The following is a 20,771-nucleotide window of genomic DNA, read 5'->3' as shown; positions in this document are numbered from 1 at the left end:
GCGCCAGGCACTTCAGACGTTGTGCACCTAGATCGTTAAAATAGGGCCCCTAGACTCATAAAAAGTTTAATCCATCCTATTGAGTCTCAAAATATATTCTTCAGGATGCTTCAGTTCTCCTAAAATCTAAACTTCCCTAACTCTTGAATTTAAGACTCCAAACTTGCAAGCTAAGAGCAGAATAAGGCTTAAATATTGGTATCAAACCGGACTGTTTTGCCACATATATTCATGTATTCAAAGCACTTTTCATCTTAATGTGGATATGAAAAGATTAAAGGGGCTTTCAATCTTCTTTCTCTGATGCATGTGAACTGTAAAAAATGACTGAATATGTTTGTTTACAGGCTAAAACTTATTATATTTGAATATGTTTTTGTTCTGTTGGTTTACAGACGAAAGAAGTAAAAATTAGTCGACAGGTTTACATTTTTAAACCTCCTATTATGATCATGTTGACACTCATTGGTAACAATAATATTTCACATGTATATCTACACTTATAGACAGATTTGACCCATATAATAACGTTAAAACCAACCACATGTGAGGTTATGTCAGTTCAGAGTCAATGCACGAACGTCTCTTTCAAATCCTGTTTTCGTTATCGCTGTTTCTCTCAGCGTAAACTCCCCCCTGGCTGTTTCTGCTTCTCTCTTTCTTGCCTCGGCGGTTCAGGATCAGAGGTGGAAGTGTTGGTCCTCAGCAGACACTCAGCCGCGGGGTTTCCCCCTCACGGAAAGTGAAATTTGAGACTTTTCCTCTCGAGTCTTTTGCTGCAGATGACAGTAGAAGCACCTGCTCAGTTTCACTTTCAGTTCCAGCGTGCCACTCCTCATCTGTCTTTTTCAGAAGGAGCGCAGTGCTTGGTAGCGTATGATCTTCTGGGATCTCAGCAGAGGCGTCTGAGTGTCCATGTCTCGAGATAAAACATTCCTGCCGGCTCGCCGGAGACGTGCACGGGTCCATCCGTACACCAGACAGTTGAGGAAACCCTGAGAGGCCGAGGTGCAAGCCTAAAGGACAGAGAACAGTCAGTGAAACGTACACGGCTTTCAGTTTCTGCACACTTAAAGATTGAATCCAGATGTTTTCCATGTTTCATGCGTGTTCTTTCAAACTCTTAAAATCTCAAAAAAGTTTTATTTCAGCACTGAAATACACACAAACATTTAAGTTACAAATATGAACTTTGGCCTGTGAAAGGGGTGTTTAAATATGTCACATACAGTGGTGCTCATAAGGTTATGAACCCATGCTAAAGTTGACTAAAAAGAGGAATAAAAAAATATGTTTTGGGAAATTGATCTTAATGCCTTAATTAAAAAAAATTAGGAAAACTCCAACCTTTAACGACAGCAATTTTATTTGTAATAAGGTATCGTAAATAAATAAATGTTCTTCCTTAAAATACAGGGGGCATAAGTAAGTACACCCCTATGTACATAGAGGCCCACATCATCACATACCCTTCACCATACCTAGAGATTGGCATGGTTTTATTTCAGATAGCCTAATAGCTGGATGATTTGCATTGAGAGATGACTTTATGGAACGTACCCCATGCCAATCTCTAGGTATGGTAAGGCTCAAATTTGCACCACACTTCCACGGTAGCATAGTGAGGGTCCCTACATGTAAACCGAAGCATTGAGAACTTTGCAATTGTACAGACAGTTTATTAAAAAGATAGTTTAGAAAGACAGTAGCGTTTACATATACAACCAGGCGCCATCTTGGAAAACAGTCACGACCAGTCGAACCCTAACCCTTGTAGTTAGTCACCCATATATTTTAATAAACAGATATAATTCATGCATTTCCGTGTAATTACATTTCACAAACGTAATTCCTATCGACCCATTGGGAAACCATGGACCATGGGAGATTTCAAGTGACAGTTCAGCTCACGTTGCACAGCATTCGTGGTTCGACTGGTCATGACTGTTTTCCCAAGATTGCGCCTGCCTGGAAGGCACCGTTGGGGGCAAAAAACACTGATAAACATACGTGAACGCTACTGTCTTTCTAAACTATCTTTTTAATAAACTGTCTGTACACTTACAAAGTTCTCAATGCTTCGGTTTACATGTAGGGACCCTCATTATGCTACCGTTGAAGTGTGGTGATATTTTGAGCTTCGTTAGTGGTGTAGAAATAGAGATTTCTTTTTACTTTACTCATGCCCCAACGACTAGCGTTATAAGCTAATTAGCGGTTTGTTCTAAAACTGGTCACATTCGATTAGCATGAAAACATATCCCAGAGAATGGTCGACTTGGTACACGTTATTAACCCCTAGGTTCATTTTGTGCCGGAATTGTCCATTTAAGTCACTTTGTAGTCGATTAGGGTCTCTTTGTAGTCGTCTTATGTCTCTCTGTGGTTGTTTGTGTGTCTTTTTCAGGTCAGACTGACCTGAGATATGTAGAGGACGACCCCTGCCCAGCCGTGACCTGCGGAGGGTGTCGCCACCCGCAGAAATGCCAGCGCCACAGCTGAGGAAAACCAAACACAGTAAACAGATTCAAACCCTGCGCTTCCATCATTCCTAACATCCAATCAGAAACGCCCGCTGTCTTCAGTGACCACGGGGATTTGAATAAGTAGGCAGAAACAGACCTGGACCCCAACAGCAGAAGAAGATCAGCGGGTACAGGAGCATCCGCCGGTCCATCACACGGAAGGAGGCCCGCTGCTCGTTGCCCAGGTAACCGGTCGACGTCACGACTCGCCTGTAAATCTCACGGGCTTTAACCACGAGCACCTGTAGCAGGAGAGGAGGTTTATTCAACCTTTCTGTTGTCCTCGGGTCAAAATGTAAAACTTTTTTTTTACCGTTTTTTAAAATAATTTGGACATATTTTCTGAGGTTTTTGTCACTTTTTTCCGCAGTTTTTTCAATGTTTTTGTCACTTTTTTGCTATGTTTTCGATGCTATTTTTCACTAACACCAACTTATTACCAATAGTTTTACACTTATTTTTCATTTATGGGAGATTATACCTATTTATGAAGTGATGAAAGATTTTGACTAATATTACAGTATGTTGGTGGACAATCACAGACATGTGGATGTCAAGAAAGTTAAAGAAAGTAGTAATCTATTATATTATAAATCTATTATATTTCTGATATAGAAGTTTTGAGAACAGGTCAAATATGACCCGAGGACAACATGAAGGTTAATAGTTAGGTCAGTTATTTGTTTTACTGAGAAGATGCATTCATACTTTCATCGGCAACTATTTTGATTAGGGCTGTCGATCAATTCAAATGGCTTACATCCTGGACATGGTCAAACCCTACACCCCAACCTGCCCACTCCACTCTGCATCAGCCAACCTGCTTGCTGCCCGCTCACAGCGAGGGACAACTAATCACTCAACGAAATCCCGATCCTGTTTGCAGTCCTGGCTCCCAAATGGTGGAATGAGCTCACCATTGACATTGAGGACGGCCGAAAGCCTACGCATCTACTGCCGAAGGCTAAAAACACATCTCTTCCGACTGCACCTCGAATAATGTGTAAATATATACTGTATATTCTTAAAGATGCACTTTCATATGGCTCTTTGTAGTTTTGCTTATTTAAAGCTAATGTACTTGCACTTACTACTTGTTGTCTGAGTTTGCACCTTCAGGGTTGAAAGCACTTAATTGTAAGTCGCTTTGGATAAAAGCGTCAGCTAAAGATTGTAATGTAATGTAATGTTTAATTGACATTAACCGCGTGATTGTCCATAGTTAACTGGGATTAATCACAAATGAATGACACATTTGTATTAATCTCCCGGTGCAGTTGAAAACTAAACTGTTCCGATTGATTCATACTGAAAATCCTTGGTGTTTAAGAGCACTTATCCGAGTATTTATGAACAGGCTTCTTTGAGACAAACCAATAGAATTGTTAGCGACACGCCTCATGTTCTGCGATGTCTTGTTGTGTTTTTACACACCATTAGGGCCGTATTATGGTTGGTTGAATGGTATGGTAGACTGGGTAAACCCAGCCCGATCTGCCGGCGATTTGATTTCGCCCTGAAGCTCAGGCTGGAAACCTGTACATCTTTCTAACCTGCTTCCGTTACAAATCTGCGGGGACCAATCACAAACTGGCACGCCATTGGCGGGTTTTAACACGATGACGATAGAGAAGCGACCAAGCAGCTTTTTGCAACCCCTTGATGCCGCTATCGCTGCTACGTCACCCCAATCGTTGGTCTGATTGGTTGAACTATCCAATGGCGTACAGAGTCATTTGAACTATGCCCTTTGATCACGCCTCTTGTGCAGTAGAAAATACAGAGCAGACTTGAACATGTTCTTTCATGTCACGTAATGTCACATCACGTCCTTTCACATCACGCGTCGTCACTCACTATGATGCTGAGCAGCGTGAGCAGGAAGGTGGCGAGGAAGACGGCGATGCTGTAGGTGTGCAGCACGCCGCAGGCTCTGATTAGGTGCTGGTGCTTCGAGGTAAGATACAGCTCTCCGGTGTGCATCAGCAGACACCTGGTGAGGTAAGGTGCACAGAGAGGGTCAAAAAATGCAAAGATCACACACATTATTATCAGCAAAACAAAATCTTAAACTTTCACTTGTGCGTCTGTAATGTCTGAACATTTTAAGGTTCTCTCCAGTCACCTGTAGGGCTCGCTGAAGTTGGCCTGACATTGGCTGATGTTTCCTTGTATAAACACGGGCGTCATCAGCATCACAGGAATCAGACTGCAAACACAACGGGAACAGAGGAGGTCAGACACATTTTAACCCTTGTGTTGTCTTCCTGTCGACCTGCAACTTTATGTTTTTCTGGGTCGAAATTTCAACATTTTGTTGTTCTTTTTCTACACTTTTCTCAACGTTTTTTCCCCAATTTCTTTTGTCACTTTTTTGGCATTTTCTTATTATGGTTTTGTCACTTTTTTAAACAATTTTTTTTCACCTTCGGCGATGTTTTTGATGTTTTTTTTGTCACTTTTTCAGATTTTTTTTGGTCACTTTTTTCAGAGTTTTTGTAGCTTTTTCCAACATTTGTCACTTTTTTCAACATTCTTTTGTCATAGTTCTGATATAGAAAGTTTTTGTAAATGGGTCAAATTTGACCCAAAGACAACAGGAGGGTTAAATATTCCCACGTGTGTTAAATGTTGCCGTGCGTTAAGACAGTTTGTACTCACCCTGAGAGCAGCGCGGTGATTTTGCCGGCGGTGCTCACTCTGTTGGAAATCTGGACAACAAGATGTGGAATGACAATTGAAATTTAAATTCACACAAAAATGAAATTAGTTAGATGTAAGAGAGAGATGAGATAAAACTTTATTGTCTGTTCACACAGAAAATGTTCATCTGCTCAATCAATCAACAGATAACAATAAAAACACAAACATCTGTATGGTCACCAAACACACTTTCCGTCACACACACACACACACATACACACACACACACACACACAGACACACACACACACAAACACACACACACATATACACAAACACACACTGTTATCACCTGTACAGCGTGGTGCAGGTAACACACACACACACTTACACACACAGACATAGACACACACACACACACACACACACACACACACACACACACACACACACACACACACACACACACACACACACACACACACACACACACACACACACACACACACACACACACACTGTTATCACCTGTACAGCATGAAGCAGGTAACACACACACACACTCAGTAGTGAACTGATCATTTATTTTACTTGTGAAGAGCGTTGTAGGGAACTTTCATGTTATTTTGTTATTTGGTTGAAAGAAACCCAAATTTCTGAAATAGAAACTTTGAAAACGGGTCAAATTTGACCGGAGGACTACAGGAGGGTTAAGTGCAGTACTTGAGTAAATGTATTTAGTTACATTCCACCCTTGGGCTTTGTTGGTGAGGTACAGCAAGTAGTGGCGCGTGGTGGTTTCATGTACCTGCACGTATCCATCCATGCAGCTGTAGTACTTCTCTCGGATTCCCGTGTAGAGGTTCCACATGTAGTTCAGGGTGAAGAAGAAGGACGCCATGTACAGAATCTGACAGAACAGAAACACAGTTTGTAGTTTCTTCGAATCATGATCACTTCTCATAAGAACCCATTCTCACAATTTGGTCCGTGTGATATCGTGTGAAAATGTACGCACACCAATTCGTATGATATACTACGACATTAGGTGACGGCCGGCCAGTTATGTGACAGTAACGTTAAGCGGTCTTTACGGTTAAATCTAGCCGGTAAAAGGTGACTGTGAACTGGGACATGAACACCTGTTTCCTGGGTGAAAGTCTTGTGTTTTCTCCTTAATTTCTTCAGGACATGAACACCTGTTTCCCGGAAGAAGTTAAGGAGAAAACACAAGACTTTCACCCAGGAAACAGGTGTTCATGTCCTGGAAGAAGTTAAGGAGAAAACACAAGACTTTCACCCAGGAAACAGGTGTTCATGTCCTGGAAGAAGTTAAGGAGAAAACACAAGACTTTCACCCAGGAAACAGGTGTTCATGTCCTGGAAGAAGTTAAGGAGAAAACACAAGACTTTCACCCAAGAAACAGGTGTTCATGTCCTGAAGAAGTTAAGGAGAAAACACAAGACTTTCAGCCAGGAAACAGGTGTTCATGTCCTGGAAGAAGTTAAGGAGAAAACACAAGACTTTCACCCAGGAAACAGGTGTTCATGTCCTGAAGAAGTTAAGGAGAAAACACAAGACTTTCACCCAGGAAACAGGTGTTCATGTCCTGAAGAAGTTAAGGAGAAAACACAAGACTTTCACCCAGGAAACAGGTGTTCGTAGGATATCAAACGAATTGTTGTGCATAAGTTTTCACACAATATACGTCGAAGCCGTTCATGAGAATGCATTGACCACAGCGCTCTTATACAGCATCAGTCAGTGTGGGGCTGACAGTAATACTAGAATACATACAAATTAAGGTGCTTTACTTTTCATATGAATGGTTGGTAAGAACAGCCTGTTCATACGGAGCTTGTTTACTCTCTGACCAGTAAACATCCAGCAGCTGAGCCGAGGCTCACTGCGTCCGAACAATACATGTAGGTCAGGAATGTTTTGTGCTCTTCATCTCTTTACATCCAGTCTGATGTCCGTCCTGCTTCTGCTGCTCTAATTCCTCCCAGACTGACCCAGTTCAGGTTCTGTTCTGGACCAGGTCATCTGGGACAAATGGGCCAAAATACCAGGACAGGATCTCTTTAAACAGTAGAGTTGTTCATGGCTGAATCAGTGCCCATGTTTCCATCCACACGTTTTTATGCAAATTAAGTAATATGGAATGAAATATGCCTCATGGGAACAGTAAAATATGACAAAATGTCATGAATATTGACACAAAGTTTGTACGTTCCATCTCATCTCAACAGATTTTATCTTAATCTGTAAACGGTTATTATAACTTGTGCAATAGGAAGCATTTGTACATAGAGGGCGCGATCCATTTTGGCTAGCAAACTTTGTACGCAAATGTTTGCTTGAATGTTGTGTGATTCAGTGCGAAAATGAATGGATACACTAGCCTGGCTCCGCCCTCCTACGTACGTACGGTTTGCGGTATATTTGCAGGTTTTCTCCGGCCAAATCTTTACCGGTCCAATCAGTGAACAGAGGGGGTGGCTGAGAACGATGACGTTGAGGTCGTGCGCTAGTTTGAGTTGTAGTTCCGTAATGGCGGCGGAGAAAGATAAGAGCGAAGCAATTCGGTCCGTTGTGGCAACGCTGCCGAATATCCAGAAGTTAAAGCCCGAGCAAGAACAATTTTTGCTGAGTTGTGTTGGTGGCTCCCAAGAAGGCGGCCGCCTGTATACGACAACGCGACTGTCTTTATAATCTATCTTTTTAATAAACTGTCTGTGTGCTTACAAAGTTCTCAATGCTTGGGTTAACATGTAGGGACCCTCATTATGCTACTGTGGAAGTGTGGTGATATTTTGAGCCTTTTTAGTGGTATAAATAGCGATTTGTTTTTACTTTCCCTGTGCTCTGAATACTAGCGTTATAAGCTAATCAGCGGTGTTAGCTAGTTTCAAGCTACAAACACATTCAATTAGCATGAAAACATGTCCCAGAGAACGACAGAGTGGGTACACATCTGTTATTAACCCCTAGGTTCGTTTTGCTCCGGAATTGTCCTTTAATTCTCATGACCTTTAAGTGTTTTGGGGATTTTTCCTTTGGATTATTAATAACCCAGGACAGAGTTTCCATATGCTTGTATAAGTTTGTTGTGTTAACACTGTATCTTGCAGCCTTTCTACAAATTATACAGCTTGCCATTGTTTCATTTTCGGCCTGAAAATATAGCCACACAGAGCTCCTCTTCCTCTCGGCCATTCTTGTGCTCCATCGCTATCCTGCTTGTGTGTGTGTGTGTGTGTGTGTGTGTGTGTGTGTGTGTGTGTGTGTGTGTGTGTGTGTGTGTGTGTGTGTGTGTGTGTGTATGTGTGTGTGTGTGTGTGTGTGTGTGCTGCTGGCCGCCGGCGGGCCTGGCTGCTTGCTTGCCTGGCGCCGCTGAGTCACGTGACGGTACAACATCAAATCACAAGAAGGGGGGGAGGAGCAAAGTGTGCCTGCTCCGCACTGTGACAGGAGCGGCACAGACAGACAGCCAGGTCGCCTCTCTGATGAGACCGCAGCAGAGCATACTGGAGAGAAACTGAAACTAAAGGATCCATCTCATTAGGAGGGAGGAAGTAGAGATTTTCCAGCTGTGAAGCGTCCCTGTGTTTTAGGAGGATGCATTATTTTGGGTGATTTTTGAGGAAACATAGGGAGGAAATATATTTGTTTGTTATGAGGAAGGAAGGAAACCCCCATAAAGTCTCTAAACTTTAGTGAAAAAGCACAAAGGTTTCCCCCCAAAGAAATCTGAAAACTCTGTCTGACCTGCCCTGACCTGCCCTGCCTTGACCTGACCTGCCCTGACCTGCCCTGCCCTGCCTTGACCTGACCTGCCCTGCCCTGACCTGCCCTGCCCTTACCTTACCTGACCTGCCCTGACCTGCCCTGACCTGCCCTGACCTGCCCTGCCTTGACCTGACCTGCCCTGACCTGCCCTGCCCTGACCTTACCTTACCTGACCTGACCTGCCCTGACCTGCCCTGACTTGACCTGACCGTGACCTTGCCCGCCTGCCCTGACCTGCCCTGCCCTGCCCTGCCCTGCCCTGCCCTGACCTTACCTTACCTGACCTGCCCTGACCTGCCCTGACTTGACCTGACCTGACCTGACCTGCCCTGACCTGACCTGACCTGACCTTACCTTACCTGCCCTGACTTGACCTGACCTGCTGTCTGTTAAAGAACCTGAAGTCTTGGTTTCATGCCTTTCTTTTTTATTAGAAATCAAATATATAGTTTTGTGTTTAAACAAATGATCAGTTATTTACTAAAACAGTTGCTCACTGTGTGTGTGTGTTTGTGTGTGTGTTAGTGTGTTACCTGCTCCACTGTGTGTGTGTGTGTGTGTGTGTGTGTGTGTGTGTGTGTGTGTGTGTGTGTGTGTGTGTGTGTGTGTGTGTACCTGCTCCACTATGTGTGTGTGTGTGTGTGTTACCTGCTCCACTGTGTGTGTGTGTGTGTGTGTGTGTGTGTGTGTGTGTGTGTGTGTGTGTGTGTGTGTGTGTGTGTGTGTGTGTGTGTGTGTGTGTGTGTGTGTGTGTGTGTGTGTGTGTGTTACCTGCTCCACAGTGTGCAGGTTGTAACAGTGTGTGCAGCGCTGAGAGAAGAGCGCCCCTCCGATGAGCCAGCAGAAGGCGAGCAGCAGGTCAGACACGCTGAGCAGCAGCAGCGGCTGCAGCTGCAAACACAAACACACGTAGAAATAAAAAGCTTTTATCCACGTCATTCATAATCCTGTAAATCCCTTTTAAGGCGGTACAAACTGCAGCTGCAGCGAGCAGAAAACGTGTAAAACGAAAGAATGAAATAAGGAACTGACCTCTGGCGTCCGGCCGAGTCTCTGTGACATCACACAGACGATGATGGAGCCTGAACCCAGAACACTGCACACAGAATCACATTCATTCAGGTTAATCCTCCTAATTTTGGGGTTTTCTTTCAACCAAATTTTAAAAAAAAATAAGGTGGATGGTTCTCTACAATGCTCTTCATAAATTAAATAAATGATCAGTTCACTACTTTCATTGAATTTGGGTTTTTTAGTCAATTTTATAGCATTGTGGAAAGAAAAAAGATACAAGAACATTGAAAAAATTGTCAAAATGTCTAAAAAAAAAAAAGATTTAAAAAAGAACAAATATGTAAAAAAAATAAAATAAAAAGCGAAGAAAAATTAAACCTGACAAAAACATCAGAAAAACTGACAAAAACTTGAAAATAAAGTGACTAAAACGTCGGGAAAAGTGAGAAAGGTGGAGCAGTATGTCCTGTATGTCCCTTACACACACACACACACACACACACACACACACACACACACACACACACACACACACACACACACACACACACACACACACACACACACACACACACACACACACACACACACATAAAGGTGGAGCAGTATGTCCTGTATGTCCCTTACCAGCTAACGTATTTCAAGATGGAGCATGAACATGGAGCGTCTACCCCAGTTCATGCGAATGCAAATGTTAAATTTCAAGCCAATAGAAATACTTGGAATTGATGGTGGAGGTAAATATTCATGAAAAAGGAAAAAAGTTTGTGAACGGGCAACACAGATTTTTGATAATGAACAACTAAACACGTTACACACTGGACCTTTAAAAAAAACGTCAAAAAAGCGCAGAAAAATATTGATAGAAACCTCGACAAAAGTATCGAAAAAGACGACCAAAACCTTTTTTTTACATTATTACCCAGAAAAATAAAACGTTGCTTGTTGGTCGACGGAGACGACAACACCAGGGTTAAAGGAACTATCGGTAAACTTTTATATCTGATAACAAACTGCTTCTCAAAATGTCCCTCCGTGAAACAAAGCTCTCTAATCAGATTATTTCACGCTGACGTGAACTTCTCCGTCCCTGATTGTCCGAGTGCGGTGACCTTTGACCTTTCACCGCCCGCCTCTCCGTTTAATTGCAGAGCGCATGAAGCAGAAATTGAAGCGTAATGTGCTGAAGGGACATTAAATAACATCTGAAACAAAGTAAGAATCTTTTCTCATAAATCATTTCAAAATAACAGTAACCGTGGAGAGAACGAGGCTGCAGAATCACACAGCTGTGTGTCGGTAACCAATCCAACTTTTGGCAGAAACCAGTTTAACCAACAGCATGCCCTTTAGAAAAAAAAGTAGTCAAAAATATTTGCATATCAGAACCTGACTGTACGTACACACCGCTGCCGATTTGAGCTTCTAAAGATACAGGAAGTCATTCATTTTCAACGGAAGCTTCTCTCAGCTGCAAGGAGCGGCAAATCTGTCGGGGTCGCGTTTGGGCGTTTTGAGCATCCAGATCGTCAATCAGAAAGTTGAATTTTGGTCAACTTTATGGTAATGAGCTATGGCGCGGTTCAGCGGCAAGCAGCGGCAAACGGCAGCAAACATACGATGTAAACTTTTGTTCCTACCAAAACATTAGTTCAGAGAAAATGGAGGAAAAGCTCATAATGGCCGTTGCTGGGTTCCCCTATCATTTAGGATATGACGTTGTTTGCGTATAGGGACCAGTTAACGTTACCTGCCGGTCACATGGTCTCTAAACAGTCACATGGTCTCTAACCAGTTACATGGTCTCTAACCAGTCACATGGTCTCTAACCAGTCACATGGTCTCTAAACAGTCACATGGTCTCTAAACAGTCACATGGTCTCTAACCAGTCACATGGTCTCTAAACAGTCACATGGTCTCTAAACAGTCACATGGTCTCTAACCAGTCCGCTCACGGTGAAGTCCTGCACGGATCAACAGCTGGCGGCTGCTCGCTCTGCTTGCATGCTGCAGCGGCTAACGAGCGAGCTAACTGCTAACAGACACCGCTGCGACCAACAAACAATACAAATTCTGTCATTATATATGTAATTTTTTATTAAAGGTTTCTAGTGTCAGTGTGTTGGCCGTGCAGCGGCTGCTTGTGCTTTCTCTTCAATCGTGTGTTGAACACGATCGAACAGTGAACGCTGCCACGTTGGGAAATGGGCAGCGGCCGACACGAACACACACACCTATTACCTCGATAATAAAGCCGTAAATTAGGCTATCTTTCAACTCAGGACGGCGCCGCTTCTCACTAATACAGATAGGATTGGAGATGAGAAGTTTAACTGGCACGTAACGTAGATCAGCTTGGTGGGAAATTAAGAATCAAGGCTTCTGACAGGGCCCTGGTGGAACTCTCTGCACTGGTGGTGGATGTGGTCGATGCACATGCATCATTATGTTTTGCTTTTTTAATAACAAATCTGTCCATTTTAGTCTCACTTTGATCACCTAATGCACATGCACGCACTGTATAGTGGGGGGGATGGAGGTGGGGGGGTCACTAAAGAGGCGTTTTCATCCGAGAGACGCTGTGATTGGCGGATAGGATATGGAGCAGGGGACTGACAGCACCATAACCAATCACACTACGACAGACGCTCCACTTAGCACCAACTGCTATGTTTAATGTTTTACCTATGACCAACAGAACCAGAAGTGACTGACCTGAGCAGAGCCATGGCGAGCTGGATCCACCTGACGGCTTCATACACCTGCAGACAAGGTGAGTTCCATTATAAGAGACACAGAGGCACATTACAGTGATGTACATCAACATGAACACATAAAACAGAGAGTAAAATAGGAAATAGTAGATTTAAAACAGTTAAGAGGTGGAAAAGAATGAGAATGTGGCATCTTCCCTAAATATAGGTCAGAATGATGCTGGAACAATCAACCTATGTGGGCGTTTCTTTTCGGGGGAAGACAGTCTCTTTCAATGTGTTTTCTACCTTTATTTAGATACCAGTAGGAACTGATAGATGCCTAAACAAATGACCTATGTGGGCGTTTTTCCGGATTAGTTTAACACATCAAAACCACTTTTAGTTCACACTAACGTCACTTTAAAGTATGATTATCGCACTGAGAAGTTTCAAAAGAAGTGAAAACAAATGAACTTTAAAAGAGTGGATAAAAAAAGTCTGGGAATCAAAGAACATCAAAGTATTTAACCGCAGAGGTGAATGTAAGAAGTTTACAAAGAAAGCTAATAAAAAACTACATTAGTGACCAGTGCAAAATAGAAACCAGCATTTTATAGATAACTTTATGAATAAATATAAATAGTTATCAGCATGCTAAAGGCCCGGACTTCATCAGTTTAGAAGTTTAAAGTGTGACATTTAATGTGGAAACGTTGATATGAAACATGAAGCTGGTTTGAGTCGCTTCTCTTTTGGGTTTTTGTGTCTTGCCGTCTTCTCTATTTTTAACACTTTCACTCTCAGACATCTGCAGCTGATTGGAACCTGAACTTTTAAGGACAAGTCTGCCTGGCAACAAATCTCTGCTGCCACAAATATAATATCAGGAGTAATAAGTATAAGTCCCCCAAATAAGTTTAGTTTGAAATACTTTTTACTTATACATCCATGGTGAAAAGGCAGCTATTAAAAAATTCGATATCAGACTACTCAAACAAAGATCGATTTTAATTGGACAATCGATCATTTTAACCCAGCCCTTAAAGGAGAACTCCGGGCAATTTTTACGTTAATCTTGATTGCTATATGTATATGAGTACTGTCGATAGCAAAAAAAAACGAGCCGAATCGGTGCTAGCAACATGGAGCTGCTGCAGCTAATGCCGAGAGCTCCCACTCAGCTAAAACGGCAGTTATGGGGGCCTAAGATAAAGAGTGCCTTTGTGCCTCTTAACAGACACAAAATGCAATTACAGTTTTTTTCGATTACTAAACGACAGTGGGCACAACTGGAGTCACATGTGCAAAACTCTAACTACAGTCTGCACTACCAACAGTCACCTGAGCTAAACAGTTCACATCACTTGCAAAACTCATTCACAGCAACACAACTCTTAACACACGTCTCAAACAGTATGCACAAGCCTCACTGAGATAACACACACTGTCACTCAGAACACACTGAGGGTAAAAACACTAGTATCAAACACCAATACAGAAATTACAAACTTTCTCATCTTTACAGTTTGAACAATTTGAGTGACTTGACACTACTCAACAGTTTATTTAAGGAAAAAATATAGATTGTATAGCATACCAATTTTTACATAAGGTAAACAAGAAGGAATGAAAATCAGCAGTTTTCTTCAATAAAGTATTTTGTCTCTAGTAATTTATGGAATTACTGGGGAAAAAAACTAAAGGTACATAACAGTACCAACGAATAGTGTGACTAATCCTGCCTCTCTCCAGCATCATGTGGCAAGTTCTCTTCATCACATTGGATGTCTGCATCATCTCTAAATACTAATGAATGTGGTGTTTCTATTGCTTTCACCTCCATTACTTTCTGAAAAACAGTAAGAATGCAGTTTTACTATTGTAAAGATATTGTGTTTTTCACTTTTTTTTATAGCTGTGTACATAACCTCAGACATCTTACCTGGACATATTGGTATCTTTGCTCTTTTACCTGTTTCTCTCAAACAGTACAGTGTAGAATTGTTTCATTCTTATTTGGTGTTTGTACACAATAAAAGACTTTCTGAGCTTTCTCTGTATAAATACCATATATGTTCACTAACTAGTCTAAAACAAGACACCTGCTTAGGCTTTCAGCTAAAATTGCAATCAGCAGTGTTTGATAGGCACCAGACTGAAATCTATTCTGTTTTGAATGTGTGGTTTACAGTTTTGACAGCAGTGTGTTAGCATTTGAACAAAGTGCTGTAAATCTACAGTGTTTTGCACGTTGTGGTTAAAGTCATGGGATAAGTGTGTAGAGTTTTGAAAACAGTGTTCAAGCAATGAAAAATGAACTAGAGTTTGGTCCACATGAACTGCTGCTGTGCAGACTGGAGTTAGAGTTTTGCACATGTGACTCCAGTTGTGCCCACTGTCGTTTAGCAATCGAAAAAAACTGTAAAATGTCTGTGCAACATGAAGAGGGACCTTACATGACAACAAGATGCATTTAGCAATTTAGCCATTGTTTAAATTCACCTACCCTCTTAGCTGCTATCTGCCGTCTGGGATGAGTGAGTGTGTTCAGCCAGGCTCCGGTAATAATCATCACGCAGCAGTTCCATGTGTATTTGTAGCATATATAGCTATATATATATCCATTTTGTGTGCTGTCGTTGGTGAATGTGAGTCTCTGCAGTGGCGAATTGTGTGGTAGTTTCCTTAGCCAGGCTAGCAGCCCCGACCGGCATCCTTCTACTTCCTCCACGCCTCCCTCGCCTGCCGAGGCCGACAACAATCCAACAAGCGCCCGCTGGTCTGGTGGAGGTCCTCCAGAGGACAGTTCAAGCCTTCGCGGCGAAAATTTTTATTTTATTTCACCCTCACAAATAGGTAATTGAGCACTGTAGTGGTTATGACCATATTAGTGACTATGTAACTAAAAACTCAAAAGCCCCTTCCATGTGTTCAATATCTTCTGTATTCTCCATAGTTACATTACTCTAAGCTTTTTCCTTGTGAACACCTCCGATCGTCACTTTTCACACACAACGCTCCTCCAACCTGCACACTGCTATTTACCTTTTTCACGCTACAGCTGAATTCACACGGGACTTCAGCGCGAGACTACAGCTAGCAGTCTAAAACACTATTTTACTGTACAGGGCATAAACATAATTTGGTCCGTTTCCATGTAGTTAATATGGTCATAACCACTACAGTGCCAATTACCTATTTGTGAGGGTGAAATAAAATACAAATTTTCGCCGCGAAGGCTTGAACGGTCTTCTGGAAGACCTCCACCAGACCAGCGGCCGCTTGTTGGATTGTTGTCGGCCTCGGCAGGCGAGGGAGGCGGGGAGGAAGTAGAAGGATGCCGGTCGGGGCTGCTAGCCTGGCTAAGGAAACTACCACACAATTCGCCACTGCAGAGACTCATATTCACCAACGACAGCACACAAAATGGATATATATAGCTATATATGCTACAAATACACATGGAACTGCTGCGTGATGATTATTACCGGAGCCTGGCTGAACACACTCACTCATCCCAGACAGCAGCTAGCAGCTAAGAGGGTAGGTGAATTTAAACAATGGCTAAGATGCTAAACGCATCTTGTTGTCATGTAAGGGCCCTGTTCATGTTGCACAGACATTTTAATTGCATTTTATGTCTGTTAAGAGGCACAAAGACACTCTTTATCTTATGCCCCCATAACTGCCGTTTTAGCTGAGTGGGAGCTCTCGGCATTAGCTGCAGCAGCTCCATGTTGCTAGCACCGATTCGGCTCGTTTTTTTGTATATATATACATATATACATATAGCGATCAAGATTAAGGTCAAAATTGCCCGGAGTTCTCCTTTTATATATGTACAGATAATAATACAGACACACAGACATACACACCCTTAATCCTACATTTCCCATGAGCACTTTGTTGTGACGTTTCATATAACCGTGCCTAGCGTGTGTGGTATTTCATAAAAACAGTTTCTATTCCATTTGAAAATGGATATAAACAGAGCTTTTCGTCGCCTTTGTTGTCACCTTTGTCGTCGCCTTTGTTGTCACCTTTTTGTCGCCTTTGTTGTCACCTTTTTGTCGCCTTTGTTTTCACCTTTTTGTCGCCTTTGTTGTCACCTTTGTCGTCGCCTTTGTTGTCACCTTTTTGTCACCTTTGTCGTCGCCTTTGTTGTCACCTTTTTGTCGCCTTTGTTGTCACCTTTTTGTCGCCTTTGTTTTCACCTTTTTGTCGCCTTTGTTGTCACCTTTGTCGTCGCCTTTGTTGTCACCTTTTTGTCGCCTTTTCGTCGCCTTTTCATCACCTTTTTGTCGCCTTTTCATCGCCTTTTTCGTCGTCTTTTCGTTGCCTTTATTGTCGCGTGAATGTGTAAAGATTACAACTGGTTGAGATATAAAAAGAAATGGGCGCTTAATCTACTTTAGATTTGACTTGTTTGACTTCAGACGTCTCTTCTTACGCGTTTACAAGCGGCGCGTATAGCAGCGTAGCGCAGCTATTTTTATCTCGCCACCCATGTTATCCAATCTGTCCGGCTACACCGGGCGCGCAGCGGGCGCGTTGGACCGAACGCTACGATCATCGTTTCGGCGTCTCCGGTATTTCTTGCGTGATACATGAGCGTATGTGTCAAGACAGGCAGGTAATACACATACAGGAAGACCACAGTGCAGCCGGATACTACAGTACTACCGAAATAAACACAACACACTATCAAGCACACAGAGAGAGACACACACACACACACTGAGCAACTGTTTTAGTAAATTATTGATCCTTTGTTTAAACACAAAACTATATATTTGCCTTTTTATATTTAATTTCTAATAAAAAATAAATAGTTGAAACCAAGACTTCAGGTTCTTTAACAGACAGCAGGTCAGTGCAGGTCAGGCCACTTGGGGGACTTTATGGGGGTTTCCTTCCTTGCTCATAACATACAAATATATTTCCCTCTGTTTCCTCAAAAATCACCCAAAATAACCAATCCTCCTAAAACACAGGGACACTTCACAGCTGGAAAATATCTACTTCCTCCTGAGAAATGCAGCTGAAATAGAAATTTTCACTTCAAACAATACTACCAGCTACCTTTACTGCAGTAAAAGTACTAAAACACACAGTGAAAATACTAAGGTAGAGTCTGTATGTTGCAGTAAAATGTTTTCAGCTTTGTGACGATGCATTTTCCAGCTGATTGCAAAGTAGTGGTTGGCGGCTCGATCCAAATATCAATCATATCTATACCAACGTTGGTATGTAATGAGAGCGATACTTTAGTTTCAGTTTCTCTCCAGTATGCACCGCTGCGGTTTCATCAGAGAGGAGACCTGGCTGTCTGTGCCGGTGTCTGTTGCAGCGCCGCTGCTTTCAAATGCCACAACACTGATCCACATTTTTCACCATTTTCTGACATTTTAGAGACCAAACAACTCATCCATTCATTCAGAAAGTAATCTGCATATTAATTGGCACACAGTAACACACACACACACAGTAACACACACAGTAACACACACACACACACACACACACAGTAAAACACACAGTAACACACACACACACACAGTAACACACACACAGTAACACACACACACAAACACACACACACACACAGTAACACACACAGTAAAACACACACACTCTCACACACACACAAACACACACACACACAGTGGAGCAGGTAACAAACACACACACACACACACACACACAGTGGAGCAGGTAACAAACACACACACACACACACACAGTGGAGCAGGTAACAAACACACACACACACACACACACACACACACAGTGGAGCAGGTAACAAACAAACACACACACACACACACACACACACACACAGTGGAACAGGTAACACACACACACACACACACACACACACACACAGTGGAGCAGGTAACAAACACACACACACACACACACACACACACACACACACACAAGTGGAACAGGTAACAAACACACACACACACACACACACAGTAAAACACCCGTCATTGACATAATGCATTCCCTAGCCCCTTACCCTAACCTTAACCCTTACCCTAACCTTAACCATCACCACTAAATGCCTAACCTTAACCCTTACCCTAACCTTAACCATCACCACTAAATGCCTAACCTTAACCCTTACCCTAACCTTAACCATCACCACTAAATGCCTAACCTTAACCCTTACCCTAACCTTAACCATCACCACTAAATGCCTAACCTTAACCCTAACCCTCACCTTAACCATCACAACTAAATGCCTAACCTTAACCCTTACCCTCACCTTAACCATAACCTAATTCTAACCCTAGTCCTAAAACCAAGTCTTAACCCTCAAACAGCCCTTTAAACTCGTGGGGTCCAGCATTTTGGTCCTCACAAGGCTGTGCAGACCCCACAAGTATACTGTATTCTCCGGTTTTTGGAACCCACGAATATAGTAAAACACACACACACACAAACACACACACACACACACACACACAGTGGAGAAGGTAACAAACACACACACACTCAGTAAAACACACACACACACACACACACATTACAGAAATAAAGGAATATGTTTCAGTCATTTGAACATCCTGAATGATATCCAGTCGTGAGTTAAGTGCATGGTTACATTGCCAGAGTGTTCCACCTTTCTAAAGGTTTAAGCCTGATGAGCGTCACTAAAAGACTTCTCTCACATCTCACGATCGTAGTCAGACTTCTTCAGCTTCAAGTTTTGTCTTTAAGATTTTTGAGTGTTTTTTATTTATCATCTGCTCTAGCATTTCCAACGGTTTAAGACACAGATATGGTAACAATAACTGTCCAAAATGATGTGAAAAAGAGACACAAAGGGACTACAAAGAGACACCAAGTGACCACAGAGACCCAAAACAACCTCAAAGGAAACACAAATGACCAAAAAGAGACACAACACGACTACAAAGGGGACACGAAAACCCCACAAAGAGACAAAACTAGAAGGGGAATTGCATTTTCTTTTAATTGAAAAAACTATTCTATTGGTTAATAATACCTCTGTACTTGTACTTAATAATAACCTAAAAGAAGCAGTATTTTTTCTAAGTAACAGCACAGTAAGTGATCCGAGGCTTCTCACCTCGGTCCAGTCCTTGGCTCCGGTGGTGTTTTTCTCCGAGCTGTTGGGGAAGACCTCGGGCAGACTCTCTGCAGCCCACATGCTGAAAACTCTCCCTGATTTAAAGCGGAGATGAAGATGAAGGTGTGTGTGTATGTGTTGTGTGTGTGTGTGTGTAGCCTGGAGCTGAGACTGTCAGATAAACCCCCCCAGCAGGGAGGTTTTTATCCTGCAGCTGACAGACAGGAGGCCGGACTTATTCCCACTGACTCCGCCCACACAACACACTTCATCTTCACTGCACTTGTTGCCATGTGAAATCCCCTGTCAGTATTATGATATTATGAGTGTTCTTGCGGAGTGTACACCCGTGTATTAAGATTAGGAGGGGCCTGGTGCGTTTTCCCCCCCTAGGGTACTTGTGGAGGTAGGTATATGGTCTTCATAGCGGGCATGTACTTTGAGTAACCTGCGGGGTACGTGTCCCCCTAGGGGTACTTTGGAGGACTTCAGGGGGTACGTGTCCCCCTAGGGGTACCCTGGAGGACTGCAGGGGGTACGTGTCCCCCTAGGGGTACTCTGGAGGACTGCAGGGGGTATGTGTCCCCCTAGGGGTACTTTGGAGGACTGCAGGGGGTACATGACATTTATTGCAAAATGTTTTTCAGTTACAAGGATGTAGTAACTTCTACTGTCTTTTTTTTCGCTTTTTTCAAAGATTTTCTCGCTGTTATTGAAGTTTGTTACCCTTTTTTTGAAGGTTTTGTCGTTTGTTTTGACCTATTCTTGCCTTTCTTCTGTACTTTTTTCTACTGTCTTTTTTTCTCAAAGTTTTTGTCTCTTTTTTCTAAGTTTGTCGCTTACTTGAATTTTTTTTTTACTTTTGTCACCCTAGTGCTGAAAAAAAATTCAAATAAGTGACAAAATTCGAAAAAAGTGACAAAAACTGAAGAAAAAAGACAGTAGAAAAAAGTAAGGATGTAAGGCAAGAATAGGTCAAAACAAATGACAAAACCTT

At 42.5% G+C, this 20,771-nt stretch overlaps 1 protein-coding gene across 1 annotated transcript; it reads right to left on the bottom strand.

Annotated features, from left to right (window-relative positions):
• Positions 1-212: 212 nt before the first annotated feature.
• tmem116 (transmembrane protein 116) lies at positions 213-20,070 on the bottom strand. Its single transcript, XM_039805212.1, has 11 exons — positions 19,775-20,070; positions 12,692-12,738; positions 9,994-10,057; positions 9,733-9,852; positions 5,977-6,078; positions 5,187-5,236; positions 4,651-4,734; positions 4,383-4,518; positions 2,623-2,767; positions 2,419-2,498; positions 213-1,016 (listed from the first exon to the last, which is right to left on the bottom strand). The coding sequence occupies exons 1-11, from the start codon at positions 19,853-19,855 to the stop codon at positions 849-851; spliced, it is 1,077 nt and encodes a 358-aa protein (XP_039661146.1). The 5' UTR covers positions 19,856-20,070; the 3' UTR covers positions 213-848.
• Between the last annotated feature and the right edge of the window lie 701 nt (positions 20,071-20,771).

This window comes from Perca fluviatilis, chromosome 7, assembly GCF_010015445.1.
Source record: "Perca fluviatilis chromosome 7, GENO_Pfluv_1.0, whole genome shotgun sequence".
Taxonomy (NCBI): Eukaryota; Metazoa; Chordata; class Actinopteri; order Perciformes; family Percidae; genus Perca; species Perca fluviatilis.
Note: the sequence above shows the minus strand (reverse complement) of the source record. Positions and strands in the feature narration are given on the sequence as shown.